The sequence below is a fragment of the Cherax quadricarinatus genome, unplaced genomic scaffold (genome assembly GCF_038502225.1).
Source record: "Cherax quadricarinatus isolate ZL_2023a unplaced genomic scaffold, ASM3850222v1 Contig649, whole genome shotgun sequence".
NCBI lineage: Eukaryota > Metazoa > Arthropoda > Malacostraca > Decapoda > Parastacidae > Cherax > Cherax quadricarinatus.
The window spans coordinates 74,399-94,455 of NW_027195675.1; the positions used below are offsets into that span (position 1 = coordinate 74,399).

Genomic DNA, 20,057 nt, shown 5'->3' on the forward strand with positions numbered 1-20,057 from the left:
CTGCGATGAAAGAAAACAGGAGGAGGAAGAAGCGATTGAAGGTATCATGAAAAAAATAGGTGAGGGCAACATGACCCAGGTGACAAGTTTTCGGAGAATTGGGTGGTTTCCGAGTGGAAGGAAATGGCCTGTCAAAGTAATTTTCAAGGAAGAATCAGCTCGAACCAGGATCCTGCAGGAGAAAGCACAACTGAGGGACAAACCGGAGTACCGGAGAGTATACCTTGATCACGACAGAGCACAAGAAGAAAGGATGATACTGAAAGAGAGGGTACAAAGATGCAAGGAGGAATGAGAGGCAATGATGAAGATGAGCAGGACCCAGACCCAGGAGGAAGGGCAAATATACCCTCTAGAAACTCCTGCAGAAGGACTCCAACCATGACAACCCTAACACAACTGAACAATCTAAACCAAAACCCACAAGCTGTTTCCTCTGCCCCCAACCCCCTCATCACAAACCCCACCCACACCACAGCCCCCCATAGGCCCCCACCAGGGCTCCCACTCCCATACTGGAGTATGCAGCACCAGTTTGAAATCCACACCTAGTCAAGCACGTCAAGAAATTAGAGAAAGTGCAAAGGTTTGCAACAAGACTAGTCCCAGAGCTACTGGGATTGTCCTACAAAGAAAGGTTGAGTGAAATCGGCCTGACGACACTGGAGGACAGGAGGGTCAGGGGAGACATGATAACGACATATAAAATACTGCGCAGAATAGACAAGGTGGACAAAGACGGGATGTTCCAGGGAAGGGACACAGACACAAGAGGTCACAATTGGAAGTTGAAGACTCAGATGAATCAAAGGGATGTTAGGAAGTATTTCTTCAGTCATAGAGTAGTTAGGAAGTGGAATAGTCTGGCAAGCGATGTAGTGGAGGCAAGAACCATACATAGTTTTAAGGCGAGGTATGATAAAACTCATGGGGCAGGGAGAGAGAGGACCTAGTAGCAATCAGCGAAGCGGCGGGGCCAGGAGCTATGACTCAACCCCTGCAACCACAAATAGGTGAGTACAAGTAGGTGAGTACACACACCCTTACATGCATGCCTTCATGTGCACACCATCACATGCTCACTCAAACATACACTCTAATTGCTATTTTTCTTTTCATTAGGTGTATTGCGAGAAATTCAAGAACGACCCATGGATATGCTACACCATCGAGACCAAGACGCCATGAGGCTTGCTCTTTTTCCAAACTTAGACTATTCTGGATTACATCAGTCACTTGTTGCTTTGGTTGATATTATGCCTTTGATTCAGTATGGCACACAAGGTGAGTGTTAATACACACCTGCCCTCTGTTGGAGTATGGGCAGGATAATATTTTGTGAAGGGATTCAGGGAAACCGGTTAGCTGGACTTGAGTCCTGGAAATAGGAAGTACAATGCCTGCACTTTAAAGGAGGGGTTTGGGATATAGGCAGTTTGGAGGGACATCTATACTGTCATATCTGAGCACCTCTGTAAAGATGGTGATTATGTATGAGTGATGGTGAAAGTGTTGAATGATGAAAAGATTTTTTTTCTTTTTGGGTTTTTCTTCCTTTCTGGGTCACCCTACCTTGGTGAAAAACAGCCGATTTTTTTTTTTAAATTAATATGCTACTACCATTATGAAGATAGATATTAAATGAGTGATAGTGAATGCGTTTCCTTTGGGTCATCTGTACCTTGGTGGGAAAACTACTTTTGTGTTGAAAACTGAGTGAATCATTGGATGAATTTCTTGTACGTGTGACCTACCTCCAGACACAAACATACATAACTACAGACCTGATGAAAAGGGAAGTAGAATTTCAGTCTGTTGCACTTCAGTCTGTTGCACGAGTGAGGTGAAATGTATTAAAGCAACATGTACCAGAATACTTTTTTTTTCTCTCAACAAACTGGCCTTATCCCACCAAGGCAAGGTGACCTAAAAAGAAAAATGACAGCTTTTAAAATTTAGTAATTTATACAGGAGAAAGGGTTAATAGCCCCTTGCTCCCGGCATTTTAGTTGCTTTATACGCATGCGTGACTGATAGAGAAAGATGGATACCTAAAGTCAGTGCCAGATCAGCTAGGCTGTGGTTTGCACATTGGACTACATGCAACCAGCACTAACAGCCTAGTTGATCAGGCCCCGATCCACCGGGAGGCCTCGTCATGGACTGGGCCATGGGGTGTTGATCCCCAGAATACCCTCCAAGTAATAATAATAATAATAATAAGTTTATTTCTTTATAAAGGTTACAGTGTGTAATTACAGTTTTGATTTGCTAAGTACAAAGATAGCCACTATCATGCTGAGGCATTTCGGGCAAACTAATCCTAATACATAGTAACTAATTAAGACTAGATAAGATAATAGTACATAGTAATTATTACTTAAAACTAAACATAGAATAGTGGTTAGCTGTTTTACAATCTTATTTGGACTTAATAAATCTTATGTATACTTAGTACAAAATCTAATTTACAAGGAATGGTGCAGGTAGTAATATTTTATGGAATGGCAGAATTAAAAGCCAGGAGGTCACATGATAAAACTAGTCAGTAGAAGTTTGGTTGATTTGGTTAATATTGTGAGATAAGATGATTTTTTAGCAGAGTCCTAAATTTATAAGTTGTCTGGGGATCCTTGACTTTTTCCGGTAGCGAGTTCCAGATCTTTGGGCCTTTTATATGCATAGCGTTCTTGCATAGTGAGAGTTTTACTCGAGGGATGTTGAAAAGGGCCTTATGCCTTGTATTGTGACTGTGCATTCTGTTGTAACTGTCGAGGAGTAGTTTTAGGGGGGAGTTTACAGTGGAGTTTAAAGTTCTGTATATGTAGTAGGCACAATAATAAGAGTGTATGTCTTGTATATTTAGCAAGTTGAGTCTTTTGAAAAGTGGTGGGGTGTGCTGTCTAGCACAGGAGCTGGTTATCACCTGCACAGCAACCTTTTGTTGGATTATTAAGGGTCTAAGGTGGTTGGCTGTGGTTGAGCCCCAGGCACAGATACCATAGGTGAGGTAAGGATATATTAGAGATTGGTACAGGGTAAGGAGAGTCGTGATAGTAGTGTATCTTGGAAAAGATTCCTACTGATTTGGAAATTTTCTTAGCTATGTGATGGGTATGGGACTGAAATTTAAGATTACAGTCAAGGAGAAGACCTAGAAATTTGCCCTCCATGTGTCTTGATATAGGGGAACCATTTAACAGTATGTTGAGTTGAATATTTGAGGCTCTGTTGCCAAACAGCATGAAGTAAGTTTTGTCTATGTTAAGTGTGAGTTTGTTAGGTAAGACACATATGCAACAGTTAGACAACTTTATTCCGAAACGTTTCGCCTACACAGTAGGCTTCTTCAGTCGAATACAGAAAGTAGGCAGGAACAGTAGAGATGTGAAGACGATGTAATCAGTCCATCACCCTTAAAGTCGTAGAATTTGAGGTTGTCAGTCCCTCGGCCTGGAGAAGTTCAGTTCCATAGTCAGGAACTATTCAGATAGTTCCTGACTATGGAACTGAACTTCTCCAGGCCGAGGGACTGACAACCTCAAATTCTACGACTTTAAGGGTGATGGACTGATTACATCGTCTTCACATCTCTACTGTTCCTGCCTACTTTCTGTATTCGACTGAAGAAGCCTACTGTGTAGGCGAAACGTTTCGGAATAAAGTTGTCTAACTGTTGCATATGTGTCTTACCTAACAACCTGTCGGTATTGTATACCATTTTGATGTTCAAGTGTGAGTTTGTTGGTCATCATCCAAGCATATATCTTTAGCAGTTCATTGTTTACATTGTTTTCAAGCACAGCTGGGTCTGAATGGGAGTAGACATATGTAGTGTCATCTGCGAATAGAGCTGGAACCTCATAGGTATGGTAACCTTAGACCTGCAAAAGGCCTTCGATACTGTCAACCACAATATATTATGTAAGAAACTTCAAGCTATCGGTATAAGTTCTGTAGACTGGTTTAAGTCCTACCTTAGCAACAGGAGACAAATAGTCAAAATCAACAAAATAGAATCAGAACCCCTGCCGATAACATGTGGAGTTCCCCAAGGTAGTATTCTTGGTCCCTTATTATTCTTATGTTATGTCAATGACATGCCTGTCAGTGTCAAGTGCAAACTCCTACTGTATGCAGATGACAGTGCTCTGTTAGTGTCATGTAAAGACCCACAGGATATTGCTAATGTTTTAACACAGGAACTGGAGTCCTGCAGCAAATGGTTAGTAGACAATAAACTATCATTACACCTCGGGAAAACTGAAGCCATTCTCTTTGGCATGAAACATAAACTGAGAAGGGTAAATAATTTTAATGTTCAGTGTAATGGGGAGCCCATCACTTTGGTTTCATCAGTAAAATATCTGGGAATCCCCTTTGACCCATGCATGTCAGGAGAATTGATAGGGAACAGTGTAGTAAAGAAAGCGAATGCCAGACTGAAGTTCCTGTATAGACAAGCACAGTGTCTACCTACTGAGGCTTGCAGAACCCTATGTCTAGCCCTTATACAATGCCATATGGATTACGCTTGCTCTGCATGGTACTCTGCCTTGACAAAAAAACTGAAAGATAGACTGCAAATCACCCAGAACAAAATCGTAAGATTCATCCTGGGGCTGGGACCAAGAGAACATGTAGGCCAGGATGAATTACAGCAGTTGGATATGCTGAATGTTGAAGACAGAATAAAACAACTGAAGCTAAATCATGTTTATAAAATTGCTCACAAACAGTGTCCAGAATATCTTGCTGTCAGTTTTGTAAAGGTTGGGAACCAAAGCAATCAATCATAGTACTACGGGGCCCCGAGGGACAAAAAGCACAACTTTGTGAGTACCCACAATCCCATTGGCCAGTAACATTCAAGCATACACTCTTCAATTACACGGTGCTTTTGGAAAATTGTACAGCAATAAAGGAATGGTATCACCGACCTGGTCAACAGACTACCAAGGAAGCTGTTGTTGCCAAAGGTTTAACTGTGTTTTCGAAACAAAGATCGCACATGTCAGGAGATAAAGCCAGCCAGCAAAGGTTGGTTTGAGAGATTTCATCAAGGAGTACATAGAAACTGAAGGACTGGAACCTGAACATGAAACACCTATGAAAGACAGGCTTACTTTGTTGAGTGCAAAGTTAAGCCTTTATTAGTCAAGAAGAGAATGTCCTCAAGGATAATTTGTGTGTGCTGTGGAGGGCAAACAGTAAGGCATGGGTCACTAGGGAATTTTTCTATAACTGGTTACACCATGCATTTGCCCCCAATGTGAAAGATTACCTAACTGAAAAGAAATTAGACCTTAAGTGCCTCCTGGTGTTAGACAATGCCCCTGGTCATCCTACAGACGTGGCAGAGCGACTTTATGGGGACATGAGCTTCATTAAGGTGAAGTTTTTGCCTCCTAATACCACTCCTCTCCTGCAGCCCATGGACCAGCAGGTCATTTCCAACTTCAAGAAACTGTACACAAAAGCTCTGTTTCAAAAGTGCTTTGAAGTGACCACAGACACTCGATTGACTCTAAAAGAGTTTTGGAAGGATCACTTTAATATCCTCAATTGTGTAAACCTTATAGGTAAGGCTTGGGAGGGAGTGACTAAGAGAACCTTGAACTCTGCTTGGAAGAAACTGTGGCCAGAATGTGTAGACAAAAGGGATTTTGAAGGGTTTGAGGCTAACCCTGAGAGGAGTAGTTGCCAAAAGGTGTCTGATGAATGTAGCTACAGAAAGGGAGGGGAATGATTTTATTTTTTTAGCTAACATACGTGGAAATTTTACCTTATTCCTAGTAATGACCCTTGTATTGTAGATAGTCTTAATGACCCTCATGTAGTAGATAGTCTTTTTAGTATGATAATAAGATGTTATCTTCATTGTAGAATAATAAGAAAATATTATAACCTTTATATTATAATAATAAGGTAAAAGGACCCCAATGGAAATAAGTCACTCTGTCTGACTTTTTTGGGTTATCCTAGGTTCTCTACACATATGCTGCTATGTATGATAATTCTATGTAACTGTATTTGTGTATACCTGAATAAACTTACTTACTTACTTACTTAAGGAGTTGGGATGCATTGGGGAGATCATTGATGTAGATGAGAAAGAGGAGTGGGCCTAGGACACTACCTTGGGGTACTCCTACAGCTACAGGTTGGATAGCGGAGTTGACTCCATTTGTATGTACATACTGGTGTCTGTCATTAAGATAGGATTTTTAGGTAGTCAAGGGAATGTCCTCTTATGCCGTAATGATTCAGTTTGAGGTGCAAGAGGTTGTGGCCATCTGTGTCAAATGCTTTTCTTAGGTCGATAAAGAGCCCCAGGGTATATACATTCTTATCGAGAGCTGTGTATATTAGGTCAAGCATTTGTATAATAGCATCATTCATGCTTTTTTTTGGTTTAAATTCAAACTGGCATGGGTTAAGTATGTTGTTGGATGTAAGGTAGGAGTAAAGTCACTTGTGTATTGTTTTTTCAAATATCTTGGATAGTAAGGGCAAGTTTGATATGGGTCTGTAATTGTTCAAATCAGTTGGATCTCCACCTTTGTGGATCGAGGTGACCCTTGCTGTCTTGAGTATGGATGGGAAGATTGAGGAAGCTATAGATTTGTTGAACATTGTTGCAATAATGGGCGACAGTTCTGGTGCAGCTTTTTTATATATGAATGGTGGCAAGTTATCTAGATCACCTGATTTGTTTTTAATGATTTAATGATGAGTGAAACTTCAGTGGGATTAGTTGGAGCTAGAAATAGAGTATTTGGATAGTTGCCAGTGAGGTACTCGCTCGGATGGGTATTTGAGCTAGGAATTTGACTCATCTAGCTTTGATCCTACAGTAGAGAAGAAGACATTAAACTTGTCGGCCGTGTCTATAGGTTGCATGTGAGGTTCATTTTGATTAGTTAAGTCTATCTCTCTATTTCCAGTCGGTTTCCTTGAGCCCAAAATTTTGGAGAGGATTTGCCAGGTACTTTTCATGTCACCTTTCATTTCACTAAATCTATTTTCATAATACCTTTGCTTTTATTTACGTTTGATTCCCCATGGAGGTGTCCGTGTATTCCTATAAAATTTAAGGCCTCTGCATGTAATTTAAAAAACAAAAAGGTCACAGTAGACTAAATTATCCATGGCTAACAAAACACATACTCAGAACCATTGACTAGAACATAACTATGAAATAATATTCCCAAAGAACTAGAAAAATTATATAAATAAACAAACAAACAAAATTTATTTCTTTGCAAAGGTTATAATGTGTGATTATATTTTATAATTTGTTAGGTACAAAGAAAGCCACTATAACCTGTGTCAGTATAGAGTAAGAATTAGTATTAGTCTTCCCAAAATGCTTAGGCATACTAGTGGTAAGCTATGGCAGGAAAAGAGGGACTATAAATGTATTAATTCAAGGATTATGTGGAGTAAAATAAAGATTGGATGTGAAAAGTGGGTTATAATAAGCGTGTATGCACCTGGAGAAGAGAGAAGTGTAGAGGAGAGAGAGAGATTTTTCGAAATGTTGAGTGAATGCGTGGGGAGTTTTGAATCAAGTGTGAGAGTAATGGTGGTTGGGGATTTCAATGCTAAAGTGGGTAAAAATGTTATGGAGGGAGTAGTAGGTAAATTTGGGGTGCCAGGGGTAAATGTAAATGGGGAGCCTTTAATTGAGCTATGTGTAGAAAGAGATTTGGTAATAAGTAATACATATTTTATGAAAAAGAGGATAAATAAATATACAAGGTATGATGTAGCATGTAATGAAAGTAGTTTATTAGATTATGTATTGGTGGATAAAAGGTTGATGGGTAGGCTTCAGGATGTACATGTTTATAGAGGGGCAACTGATATATCGGATCATTATTTAGTTGTAGCTACAGTTAGAGTAAGAGGTAGATGGGAAAAGAGGAAGGTGGCAACAACAAGTAAGAGGGAGGTGAAAGTGTATAAACTAAGGGAGGAGGAAGTTCGGGTGAGATATAAGCGACTATTGGCAGAAAGGTGGGCTAGTGCAAAGATGAGTAGTGGGGGGGATTGTTGAAGAGGGTTGGAATAGTTTTAAAAATGCAGTATTAGAATGTGGGGCAGAAGTTTGTGGTTATAGGAGGGTGGGGGCAGGAGGAAAGAGGAGTGATTGGTGGAATGATGAAGTAAAGGGTGTGATAAAAGAGAAAAAGGTAGTTTATGAGAGGTTTTTACAAAGCAGAAGTGTTACAAGAAGAGCAGAGTATATGGAGAGTAAAAGAAAGGTGAAGAGAGTGGTGAGAGAGTGCAAAAGGAGAGCAGATGATAGAGTGGGAGAGGCACTGTCAAGAAATTTTAATGAAAATAAGAAAAAAATTTGGAGTGAGTTAAACAAGTTAAGAAAGCCTAGGGAAAGTATGGATTTGTCAGTTAAAAACAGAGTAGGGGAGTTAGTAGATGGGGAGATGGAGGTATTAGGTAGATGACGAGAATATTTTGAGGAACTTTTAAATGTTAAGGAAGAAAGAGAGGCGGTAATTTCATGCACTGGCCAGGGAGGTATACCATCTTTTAGGAGTGAAGAAGAGCAGAATGTAAGAGTGGGGGAGGTACATGAGGCATTACGCAGAATGAAAGGGGGTAAAGCAGCTGGAACTGATGGGATCATGACAGAAATGTTAAAAGCAGGGGGGATATAGTGTTGGAGTGGTTGGTACTTTTGTTTAATAAATGTATGAAAGAGGGGAAGGTACCTAGGGATTGGCAGAGAGCATGTATAGCCCCTTTATATAAAGGGAAAGGGGACAAAAGAGATTGTAAAAATTGTAGAGGAATAAGTTTACTGAGTATACCAGGAAAAGTGTACGTTAGGGTTATAATTGAAAGACTTAGAGGTAAGACAGAATGTAGGATTGCGGATGAGCAAGGAGGTTTCAGAGTGGGTAGGGGATGTGTAGATCAAGTGTTTACATTGAAGCATATATGTGAACAGTATTTAGATAAAGGTAGGGAAGTTTTTATTGCATTTATGGATTTAGAAAATTCATATGATAGAGTAAACCATACCCCCGGCCGGGATTGAACCCGCGGTCATAGAGTCTCAAAACTCCAGCCCGTCACGTTAGCCACTAGACCAGCTAGCCACAATAAGATTCATCCAACTAGGTATATTTCTACACCATAGGAAGGTTAGCACAGGCACCACTGTGACCACAAATGCAAGTTTTTACAGACGAATCTCCAGCCAGCGTGCCCGTGACGAACTCTAGCTCAAGTCCCTTCACTGCCGTCAACATGACTCAAGAGTTTTGAGACTCTATGACCGCGGGTTCAATCCCGGCCTGGGGTATGGTTTGTTTGCAATCGTGTCATTACGATTTCTTGAGTCATGTTGACGGCAGTGAAGGGACTTGAGCTAGAGTTCGTCACGGCCACGCTAGCTGGAGACTCGTCTGTAAAAACTTGCATTTGTGGTCACAGTGGTACCTGTGCTAACCTTCCTATGGTGTAGAAATATACCTAGTTGGATGAATCTTATTGTGGCTAGCTGGTCTAGTGGCTGACGCGACGGGCTGGAGTTTTGAGACTCTATGACCGCGGGTTCAATCCCGGCCGGGGGTATGGTTTGTTTGCAATCGTGTTATTACGATTTCTTGAGTCATATGATAGAGTGGATAGAGGAGCAATGTGGCAGATGTTGCAAGTACAGTATATGGAATAGGTGGTAAGTTATTAAATGCTGTAAAGAGTTTTTATGAGGATAGTGAGGCTCAGGTTAGGGTGTGTAGAAGAGAGGGAGACTACTTCCCGGTAAAAGTAGGTCTTAGACAGGGATGTGTAATGTCACCATGGTTGTTTAATGTATTTATAGATGGGGTTGTAAAAGAAGTAAATGCTAGGGTGTTCGGGAGAAGGGTGGGATTAAATTTTGGGGAATCAAATTCAAAATGGGAATTGACACAGTTACTTTTTGTTGATGATACTGTGCTTATGGGAGATTCTAAAGAAAAATTGCAAAGGTTAGTGGATGAGTTTGGGAATGTGTGTAAAGGTAGAAAGTTGAAAGTGAACATAGAAAAGAGTAAGGTGATGAGGGTATCAAATGATTTAGATAAAGAAAAATTGGATATCAAATTGGGGAGGAGTTTGGAGGAAGTGAATATTTTCAGATACTTGGGAGTTGACGTGTCAGCGGATGGATTTATGAAGGATGAGGTTAATCATAGAATTGATGAGGGAAAAAAGGTGAGTGGTGCGTTGAGGTATATGTGGAGTCAAAAAACGTTATCTATGGAGGCAAAGAAGGGAATGTATGAAAGTATAGTAGTACCAACACTCTCATATGGGTGTGAAGCTTGGGTGGTAAATGCAGCAGCGAGGAGACAGTTGGAGGCAGTGGAGATGTCCCGTCTAAGGGCAATGTGTGGTGTAAATATTATGCAGAAAATTTGGAGTGTGGAAATTAGGAAAAGGTGTGGAGTTAATAAAAGTATTAGTCAGAGGGCAGAAGAGGGGTTGTTAAGGTGGTTTGGTCATTTAGAGAGAATGGATCAAAGTAGAATTACATGGAAAGCATATAAATCTATAGGGGAAGGAAGGCAGGGTAGGGGTTGTCCTCGAAAGGGTTGGAGAGAGAGGGTAAAGGAGGTTTTGTGGGCAAGGGGCTTGGACTTCCAGGAAGCGTGCATGAGCGTGTTAGATAGGAGTGAATGGAGACGAATGTTACTTGGGACCTGACGATCTGTTGGAGTGTGAGCAGGGTAATATTTAGTGAAGGGATTCAGGGAAACCGGTTATTTTCATATAGTCGGACTTGAGTCCTGGAAATGGAAAGTACAATGTTGCCTGCACTTTAAAGGAGGGGTTTGGGATATTGGCAGTTTGGAGGGATATGTTGTGTATCTTTATACGTATATGCTTCTAAACTGTTGTATTCTGAGCACCTCTGCAAAAACAGTGATAATGTGTGAGTGTGGTGAAAGTGTTGAATGATGATGAAAGTATTTTCTTTTTGGGGATTTTCTTTCTTTTTTGGGTCACCCTGCCTCGGTGGGAGACGACCGACTTGTTGAAAAAAAAAAAAAATGTAAACCACACATTGTAATTAATATTGCACAATGTGTAAACCCCACATTGTAATCTTTACAGAGAAATAAACATTTCAATTTCAGTTTCAGTTTCAATTATGCAGACTAATCAATGCTTACCAAGTGAATAAAGAAACCCAAGCAGTTATATTGTGCTAACAGTTTAATGAATAAAAACAAGATATAAAAAACCTGGAAAAACACTCAAATTCTGGGTTTAAGTACATGTGCTAAAGCCAAAGAAATATTAACTAAACCAAATTAGCTTTCCATCCAGATCTGTGGAACAGCACACAAACTAAATCACCTCTTGACTCTAAGATCAAACCTGGCCAGCAAAATCCAAAACTGAGCAAACCACCATTTACAAGTTCAGAGATTACCTCACTGATAAATACTCAAGCTCTCTGCAGAGAATTTGAAGTTAGGTGATTTGGAGAGCTGTATCCACCATTTTGCCAGCTTAGATCTAGCTGGGCTGTGAGTAGGAAAACTCTTGAAATCCATGAAAAGTGTTGTGTTTCATTTTCATATTAGGAGGCCTTGTCTGAGCCTGGCCATGGACGAGGCATTGATTTCCTGATCCACTTAGAGCCCTATTATTTTGGCATATTCTGCTTTTCTTATGATCATCTAAGTGTTGGCTAATCAAAATAAGTCCCATTTATATACATTATACACTTGTCACTTGTTATAGTAGCACCTTAAATATTTTCCTCATATGTAATTGATAACATATGTTATTTATGTTTTACTAGTGTTTGGTCAGGCACTGCTGAATACCATGGCCTGCCTGGTGGTCTTCTTGGAGCGCAAGGTGATTGATACTCTGCCATATCTTGTGGCATCCATGATGACTTCCATACCAGACACACTGCATCATCAGCTGATTACTACACTGTGCTATTATATTCTTCCAGTCACAGTAGGTGAGTATAGTGCTACTGTACTACACCGAGCTGTTACAGTATTGTATATTCTTCTGTTTTCTGTTCATGAGTTTTGTTTTATTTTGTTACATTGTGTTATTATTATATATCTCTCCAGTTATTGTGGGTGAGTATTGTGCTGTGTGCTACAGTGTGCTATTATATTGTTACAGCAGGTCATTACTGTGTTATCACACTTTGCTCGTATATCATTCTGACTTACCGTAATGTCTGTGAATTCATTTTTTTCCCCTTTTTTTCACTCTCAAAACTTGTAACTATTTTCCTTTGCTTCTTGCTGTCCCTTTTTCCCACTTTGGCATTATGACAGCCTCGTGCTGTAGCAGCAAGAGCTGTACTCTCACAAGTTTTGTCTTACCTACATTGCTGAATGACCTGTATGCAGTAGTTGCACATGAAAGTTTTATAATCAGAGATGCATTTCAGGGAAAATATTTCATTTATACTTTTCTGCTAAAATTTTCAAGGAAATATCAAATAGGATCCAAATGCTTGTAAACCTGAAATGAATATGATTAAATCATGTGCATAAAACTTTCATTCAGCACAAGGAGGCTCAATTCTCCATCCAGTAATGAGCTGCTTTCAATTGCTGTACTGTATATGGAGTACAAAATACTGTACTGTATTAATATACATACAGTGAAATTAAAAGAACACTCTGAAGTGATTGTTGACTTGATAAATGGTGAGAAAGAGAGAATGAGAGAAACTGAGAGAATGAGAAAGAAAGAGAGAGAATGTGAGGATGAGAATGAGAGAAACACATTGACAAAGTCAATGGTCCAAGTCGGACCGAAACGTCGTCGTATTTTCTCTCTTTTATGTGCGGGTTATTTATGTATCGTTCCAGTCACGGTATTGTGCCTTTTTTGTTATTTTTGAGAATGAGAGAATATGTATTGCTTAGTTGAATGGAAAGTCTTTAGTATAAATTTTATTACTTTAGGTGCATCTGCTGCTGAGGGTGAAGAGGAAAATTATGCAGCTGCGTCAGTTCCTGCTGTTTTGATGATGATCTTCCAGTATACAGATAACTCTGGTAAGATACCCTTTTATGGGAGCAGTAGAATGTATTATTAATTTCTTATTAACATCCACCTATTCTCTGAACAGTTTTGGAACAAGAAATGATGGATAACAAAAAAAAAAAAAAAAAAAAAAGTTTCTGGACTTACAGTAAGATGTGTTATTGTATATCAGGTGTTTTGGTGAACAGCAACAGCTGATATCCAGTTACTCTTTGTTGGGGGTGTAGCAACATGATGGAATGAGTTTTTTTTGTTGACTTAGGCTAGGGGAACTTGATTGGTTACTCCAGGTAGTTCCTGATAGTTGGGCTATGATGCTTATGGTGGTCTGCATGGTGCTTTCACCAATAACCTGGTTGATCAGGCCAGCAACCTGGAGGACTGGTCCAGGACTGGGTTGCAGTAGCGGTGATGATTAAGACACATGTGCAACAGTTGGGTATCTTTATTATTGAAATGTTTTGTCTACACAGTAGGGTTCTTCAGTCAAATACAGCAAGTGTAATAATGAAATGAAGATGATATAATTAGTCCATCAACCTTGGAGATATGAGGTGGTCAGTCCCTTAGCCTGGTCTGTAATGATATTGTTCCAGGACCATGGAGCTGAACTCTTTTCCAGGCTGAGAGAGTAACTACCTTATATCTCCAAGGTTGATGGACTGATTACATCTTCATTTCACTACTATGCCTGTATTTGACTGAAGAAGCCTGCTGTGTAGGCAAAAACATTTCAACAATAAAGATACCCAACTGTTGCACGTGTGTCTTAATGATCAACTTGTCAGTATTTTATACCATTTTCAACACAGTGGTGACCCTTGAAATCATCAACAGGCCAGCTGCCTTTCTTGTATTTTGAACTCGTCTCACACAACATACTCAACCCCTGTCAGTTTGGATTCAGGACTAATAAAAACACGAATGATGCTATTATATACATGCTAGAACTAATATACACTGCTCTTGAGAAGAAAGAAGTCCCGCTGGGAATGTTCATTGATCTATGTAAAGCTTTCGATACAGTCTACCATGATTTGCTGCACATTAAATTAACACTATGGTATAAGAGGGCACTCCCTCAACTACCTAAACTCATATCTTAGTAACAGAAGCCAATATGTATACACAAATGGAGCAAACTCTTCCACACAACCAATTACAGCTGGGGTCCCACAAGGAAGTGTCCTCGGCCCACTCCTCTTTCTCATTTACATCACTGACCTACCGAATGCATCATAACTACTCAAACCCATATTATTTACAGATGACACAACATACATCTTCTCTCACCCAAACCCAGACATACTGGCCAACACTATTAATGCTGAATTGCAGAAAATATCTACCTGGATGATGACTAATAAGCTTAACCTCAGTTTGGAAACAGAACTACAAATGTCCCACTTAACACAGCGCTAAACGGATCACCTATCACAAGATTCACAGAGGGAAAATTCCTGGGCATCCACCTTGACAGTAACCTCAAATTCCAGACATATATACAACAAAATTCCAAGAAAATCTCTAAGACAGTAGGCATACTGTCAAAGATACGGTACTGTACTCACCTAATTGTACTCACCTAATTGTGGTTGCAGGGGTCGAGACTCAGCTCCTGGCCCCACCTCTTCACTGATCGCCACTAGGTCCTCTCTCTGCTTCCTGAGCTGTATCATACCTCTTCTTAAAACTATGTATGGTTCCTGCCTCCACTACTTCACTTGCTAGGCTATTCCACTTCCTGACAACTTTATGACTGAAGAAATACTTCCTAACGTCCCTGTGACTCGTCTGAGTCTTCAGCTTCCAGTTGTGACCCCTTGTCCCTGTGTCCCCTCTCTGGAACATTCTATCTCTGTCCACCTTGTCTATTCCCCGCAGTATCTTGTATGTCGTTATCATGTCTCCCCTGACCCTTCTGTCCTCCAATGTCGTCAGTCCGATTTCCCTTAACCTTTCCTCGTACGACATTTCCTTGAGCTCTGGGACTAGCCTTGTTGCAAACCTTTGTACTTTCTCTAACTTCTTGATGTGCTTGACCAGGTGTGGGTTCCAGACTGTGTTCCACATTCAGTTCTCCTTGCACTGTATCACTCACTCATCTACCCTTACCTCACATATGGAATTTGTTCCTGGGGATCAACAACTTTAAATCACCTAAGACCACTAATAACCCAGCAAAAGGCAGCAGTCAGAATGATGACAAATTCCCACTCCAGACAACATACTCCACCAATATTCAAAAGTCTAAAACTGCTCACCATAAAGAACATCCATACTTATTCTTGTGCCTGCTACATATATAGTACACTACACTCAAACATAAACCCACCACTCAAGCTTCTCCTAGCCAACCTTAACAGGACACATGACCATAACACAAGACACAGATCACTTTTTGATATACCCCGTGTCCAAATCACACTGTATAAAAACTCAATGCACATGAAGGGCCCCAGAATTTGGAATACATTACCAGTAAATACTAAAGTAACCCAGACTGAACATCAATTTAAGACTTCTCAGAAACCACCTACTCACCCTAAACTAAATAACCCAAAACTAAATATTTAACCTTACCAAAAAATCTCCCAGTTACCTAAATCTAAAAACTTCAAAACTAGATGCCCAAAGTCCATACATTATTTAATACTACATTGTAGTATAGATACCTACCCCAAACCATTGCTGCCTTACACCAAATTTTAGCATGCTCATACTGTAAACTACTATCAACAACTCAGAATGTTATATTCCCATAATATAATTTAAATAATTATTACTGATATACATGTACAAAACTTACAAAATAATTTCACCCAGTCCCAATATAACATCCCCAGATTGTAAATTGAGTAAACCTATTTTCTACTATAAATAAAAACAGTTGTGCAACTCATACAAACTATGATTAATTTCTTTAGTATTAAGTAGTATGTAAGCCATTAAATTTAGTTAGCTCATAATGCCATGGCATGATAGTGGCTCTCTTTGCATTGCAACTCATTATTGTAATCACATAATATCAATGTAATCTTGCAAGGAAATAAAAATTGTATTGTATAGCCAGCATTGTCACCAGTGATATTGTGTGCCGTAGAAGCAAATCTATTAAAATTTAGTGCTTCTATTGATTAGAAAAATCTTTTGAGTAAATGCAAAGTAGAATGAACCATTGATTTAACAGACTATGGGGATAAAAGGGTGTCCATTAATGTAGATTATCCATTAATGTAGATTGTTTCTTAATTCTCAGTTATGAAATTTATTTCTCATTGTTGTAACTTCTCCTCAGTCACTTGCAGCACTTCATGAAAGTACCTAGACTGGTACTGCTGGTTACAGTAACCCTCTGAGCCATAGGTTGGATTAGAGAGGTGGTAATAGAGAGCAGAAACATGGCCTTAATTTACTATAACTGCTGCTAAATTTTTTCATCCCCGGGGTGAGCAGGTGTTACCAAGCAACATAACAGGCCTAATGTCCTTGGGATCTAATTTAAGGGCCTCTACTTGGTACTTGTGTACTTTTAGGGGAGAAATGTGTAAAAAAAGAAACAGTCACTAAATTCTTCCCCATGAAATTAGCCTTTCTTACCCTTGTGATAATTGATTGGCAACTCTTTCATGCAGTCCCATACCTGGAGGGTGGGCTAGATTTTGTTGCAGAGTTTGGTGGCTTTGTATCTCCTCAGCATGAAACATTAGGTCATATGAGAGACTTTGAGTTCCTCAGACCGTCTGACCATCCCCCAGGATGTGATGTGCAACAGTTGTCTGACACCTAGGTACATTTTTACTGTGGGTGAACAGAGACAGCGGACGTAAGGAGACTTATCTGTGTGTCTGCCCAGTCCATATATAGGTTATCTGTTGAGAAGTACTAGCTACAATCTGGCTACTTCTAGTTCTCTCTAGATAGCTGAGATTATAATAAACAAGACTCTTTCTCTATCTTCCACTCCATACATTCACAGTACTGCATGAAAATTAGGAGGTAATGTTTCCCTACATTATCAACACTCAGTGCAGTACAGTACTGTACTTGAAGTCTCAGCTGGTGATAAAACTGCTCTCAAAACTAGAGGAGACTTACACAAGTTATATGGAAGGGTAAGGATTTTTTCTAATGTGGCAGGGGTCTATCAATAAAACCAACCTACATAGTACAGCACTTGAGTATAAATGGTAAGCCAATCTTCAACAGTTTGACCAACTAGTGAAACCTCTTTTAAAATAGATTTTTTAAATTTCTGTCTTTTGCATCAATATATTTATTTGAATTTACAAGGTATGCAATTTTTTTTTAATTTTGCCATGAAATAAATTTAGCAAGCTCATTTAACTTTGCCTGATTAGCACAGTATGAGTGAGCTTAATTCTGTTAAACCATTCTGAATGTAGTAATAATGATAGAATTACCGACAAAATTTTAGGTAAATAGATACAGATGCAACTAATGTCACAGTAACATCTGTGCCCATTTACCTAGCATTCTAAATACAACCTAATATTAGTTGACATTATATAGCATCAATAAAATATATTCTCCATGGGGAAGTGGAAAAGAATTCTTCCTCCATAAGCCATGCGTGTCATAAGAAGCGACTGAAATGCTGGAAGCAAGGGACTAGTAACCACTTCTCTTGTATAAATTACTAAATTTTAAGAGGAAAACCTTTTAAGGTCACCCTGCCTCATTGGGATACGACCGATGTTGAAAAAAGTAAATAAAATATATAAATTCTGTGATGTTCAGAATATATATCTATATTAAATATTAAAACGGTGATTAATTACAGCCTTTCATTGTGAGCTGCTGGAATGCCTCATGGCATTAAAGGCGGACATCGTAAAGGATCTACTGTGTGTTATTGCATATGGAACGCCAACCTCCCGCCCTCCTGCTGCCAACCTTCTTTTCTATTATTGGCCAAACCTCAACCCAACTTTGTATGATCGCAGAGGTGTACATATTAAATTTAGTGGTGAGTTTGTGTTTGAACAAAAGTGGTTTAAGTATTATCAGTAATTTTTCTACAACAGTGCAAATAAGCTGTAATAAACAAGAAGTATAATCAGATTGTTACATGTGCTACCTTATTAAATACTATTTTACTCTACAGAGCCTCAGTGAACTCAATATTTATATTGGTCATGGCAATAAAATGTTATTAAAAGTAATATATTAACTCTATTTCTTTATTTTAGGCTTTCAGAGCTGAGGTGATTATGGCATACTGTACTATCATTGTATAATAATTTATTTTTCAGGGTTACTGGAATGTGTATGTTTTAATTGCAGTTTGACCAAGGAAATTTATACATTTACACTAAACATTTCAATCCACTTCTATTCTGCTCCCATCAGTGAACAGTGGAATCCAGTGTTACCTAACCATTTTCAAGATCAGGTAATCAGTCCCTCACCTTACAATGTTGTAGTGAATCTGATGAAAAATATTAGCTATTAATATCTTTTTTCAGTATTAGTCTGTATGATTGTGGCTTCGTACAGTTTTCATCGTGAAGCAGTGAGGCTTTGTGCTACATAATTTCATTGAATTTAAATGAAATTTTTCTACAGTTTGTAGTATTTTTTTTGCTACATTACAGTGATGGCATAATGAGGTAGAGAGGGTAGTAAGGGAGGAAAAATTAGAAAATGATAGGTTTTCCTAAGCAAAAAAAGATAAATGAGAGGAAGTGTATATAAAGAGGAAGAGGGAGGTTAAAAGAGTAGAGAGGGAGTTCAAAAAGAGAGCCAGTGAGAGAACAGGTAAGTCCTTATCAGTCAATTTTTCTGAGAATAAGAGAGGCTGTTGTGAAGAGGGAAGCATAAAGTGAGGAAGCCTGGAGAATAGATGGACTTAGCAGTTAAAAATAAAGGAGGGGAGATGTTAACTGAGAGGGATGGAGGTACTGGAAAGATGGCCAGGATATTTTGGTGAATTGTTGAATGTTACTCATGTTGGGAAGCAGTAATTTCAGGCATGGAACATGGGGAGATAACATAGTATAGGAAGGGAAATAGGGAAAACGTGTGAGGCAGAGGGTAGAATGTAAAGGTGTAAAGAGGCTGGTTTAAGTGAGATTAAGACATGTTAAAAGCAGGTGGAGATAAGTGTTGAGTGGTTGGTGCGTTTCTTCAATATATGCATGAATACGCAGATGACCTGCACATTCTGTGTGTATGAAAGAAGGAAAGGAACTGAAGGATTGCCTCAAAGTGTGCATAGTTCCTTTGTAAGGGTAAAAAAAGGGGACAAGAGAGAGAATGTAAACAATATAGGGGGATGAGCCTGTTGAGTATAATAAGTAAAGTTTATGGAAGAATTATTTTTGAATAGATTAGGAATAAGACAAAAAGTACGATTACCAAGGAGCTGGGAGGTTTTAGGAAGGGTGGGGGATGTGTAGACCAAATGTTTACATTAAAGCATGTAAGTGGGCAGTATTTAGATAAGGGTAAAGAGCTGTTAATTTAATTTTTTGATTTAGAAAAGGTATATGATAGGATGGATCAGGGAGCCACGTGGCAGATTTTGAAAATGTATGGAATAGGAGGTGGGTTACAAAGAGTGAAGCTCAGGTTAGGGTATGTAGGAGGAAGGGAGGACTATTTTCCTGTGAAAGTAGGATTAACACAGGTATGCATAATGTCTTCATAGTTACTTAACACATTTATAAATGAGGTTGTAAAAGAGGTGAATGCTAGGATATTGGGAAGAGGTGTGTGATACAAAGTAAGAGTTATCACAGTTGCTCTTTGCTGATGATCCAGTTCTTTTGGGAGGATTCTGAAGACATGTTGCAAAGGTTGGTGGATGAATTTGGGAAGGTATGTAAAAGAAGGAAACTAAAAATGAATGTGGAAAAGAGCAAGGTGATGAGGGTAACAAAAAGTTTAGGCATTGATAAATTGAATTTCAGATTGGAGTAAGGGAGTATGGAGGAAATGGATGTATTTAGATATTTGGGAAGGGACATATCAGTAGGTGG

At 39.2% G+C, this 20,057-nt stretch overlaps 1 protein-coding gene and 1 long non-coding RNA gene across 3 annotated transcripts in view; one reads left to right on the forward strand and one right to left on the reverse strand.

The window, feature by feature from the left end:
- LOC138851451 (uncharacterized) overlaps positions 1-16,835 on the reverse strand; it is a 28,947-nt gene extending 12,112 nt beyond the window's left edge. Inside the window, exon 1 of the long non-coding RNA XR_011391220.1 lies at positions 16,697-16,835. This is a non-coding gene — a long non-coding RNA (uncharacterized lncRNA). The remainder of the gene's footprint in view (positions 1-16,696) is intronic.
- The window catches only part of LOC138851450 (protein unc-79 homolog), an 85,129-nt gene that overhangs the window by 13,057 nt on the left and 52,015 nt on the right, over positions 1-20,057 (forward strand). For both annotated transcript variants that reach the window (XM_070080589.1, XM_070080590.1), the window contains exons 4-7: positions 1,123-1,284; positions 11,831-12,001; positions 12,972-13,064; positions 17,858-18,043. In XM_070080589.1, coding sequence (XP_069936690.1) covers positions 1,123-1,284; positions 11,831-12,001; positions 12,972-13,064; positions 17,858-18,043 — 612 coding nt within the window. The remainder of the gene's footprint in view (positions 1-1,122; positions 1,285-11,830; positions 12,002-12,971; positions 13,065-17,857; positions 18,044-20,057) is intronic.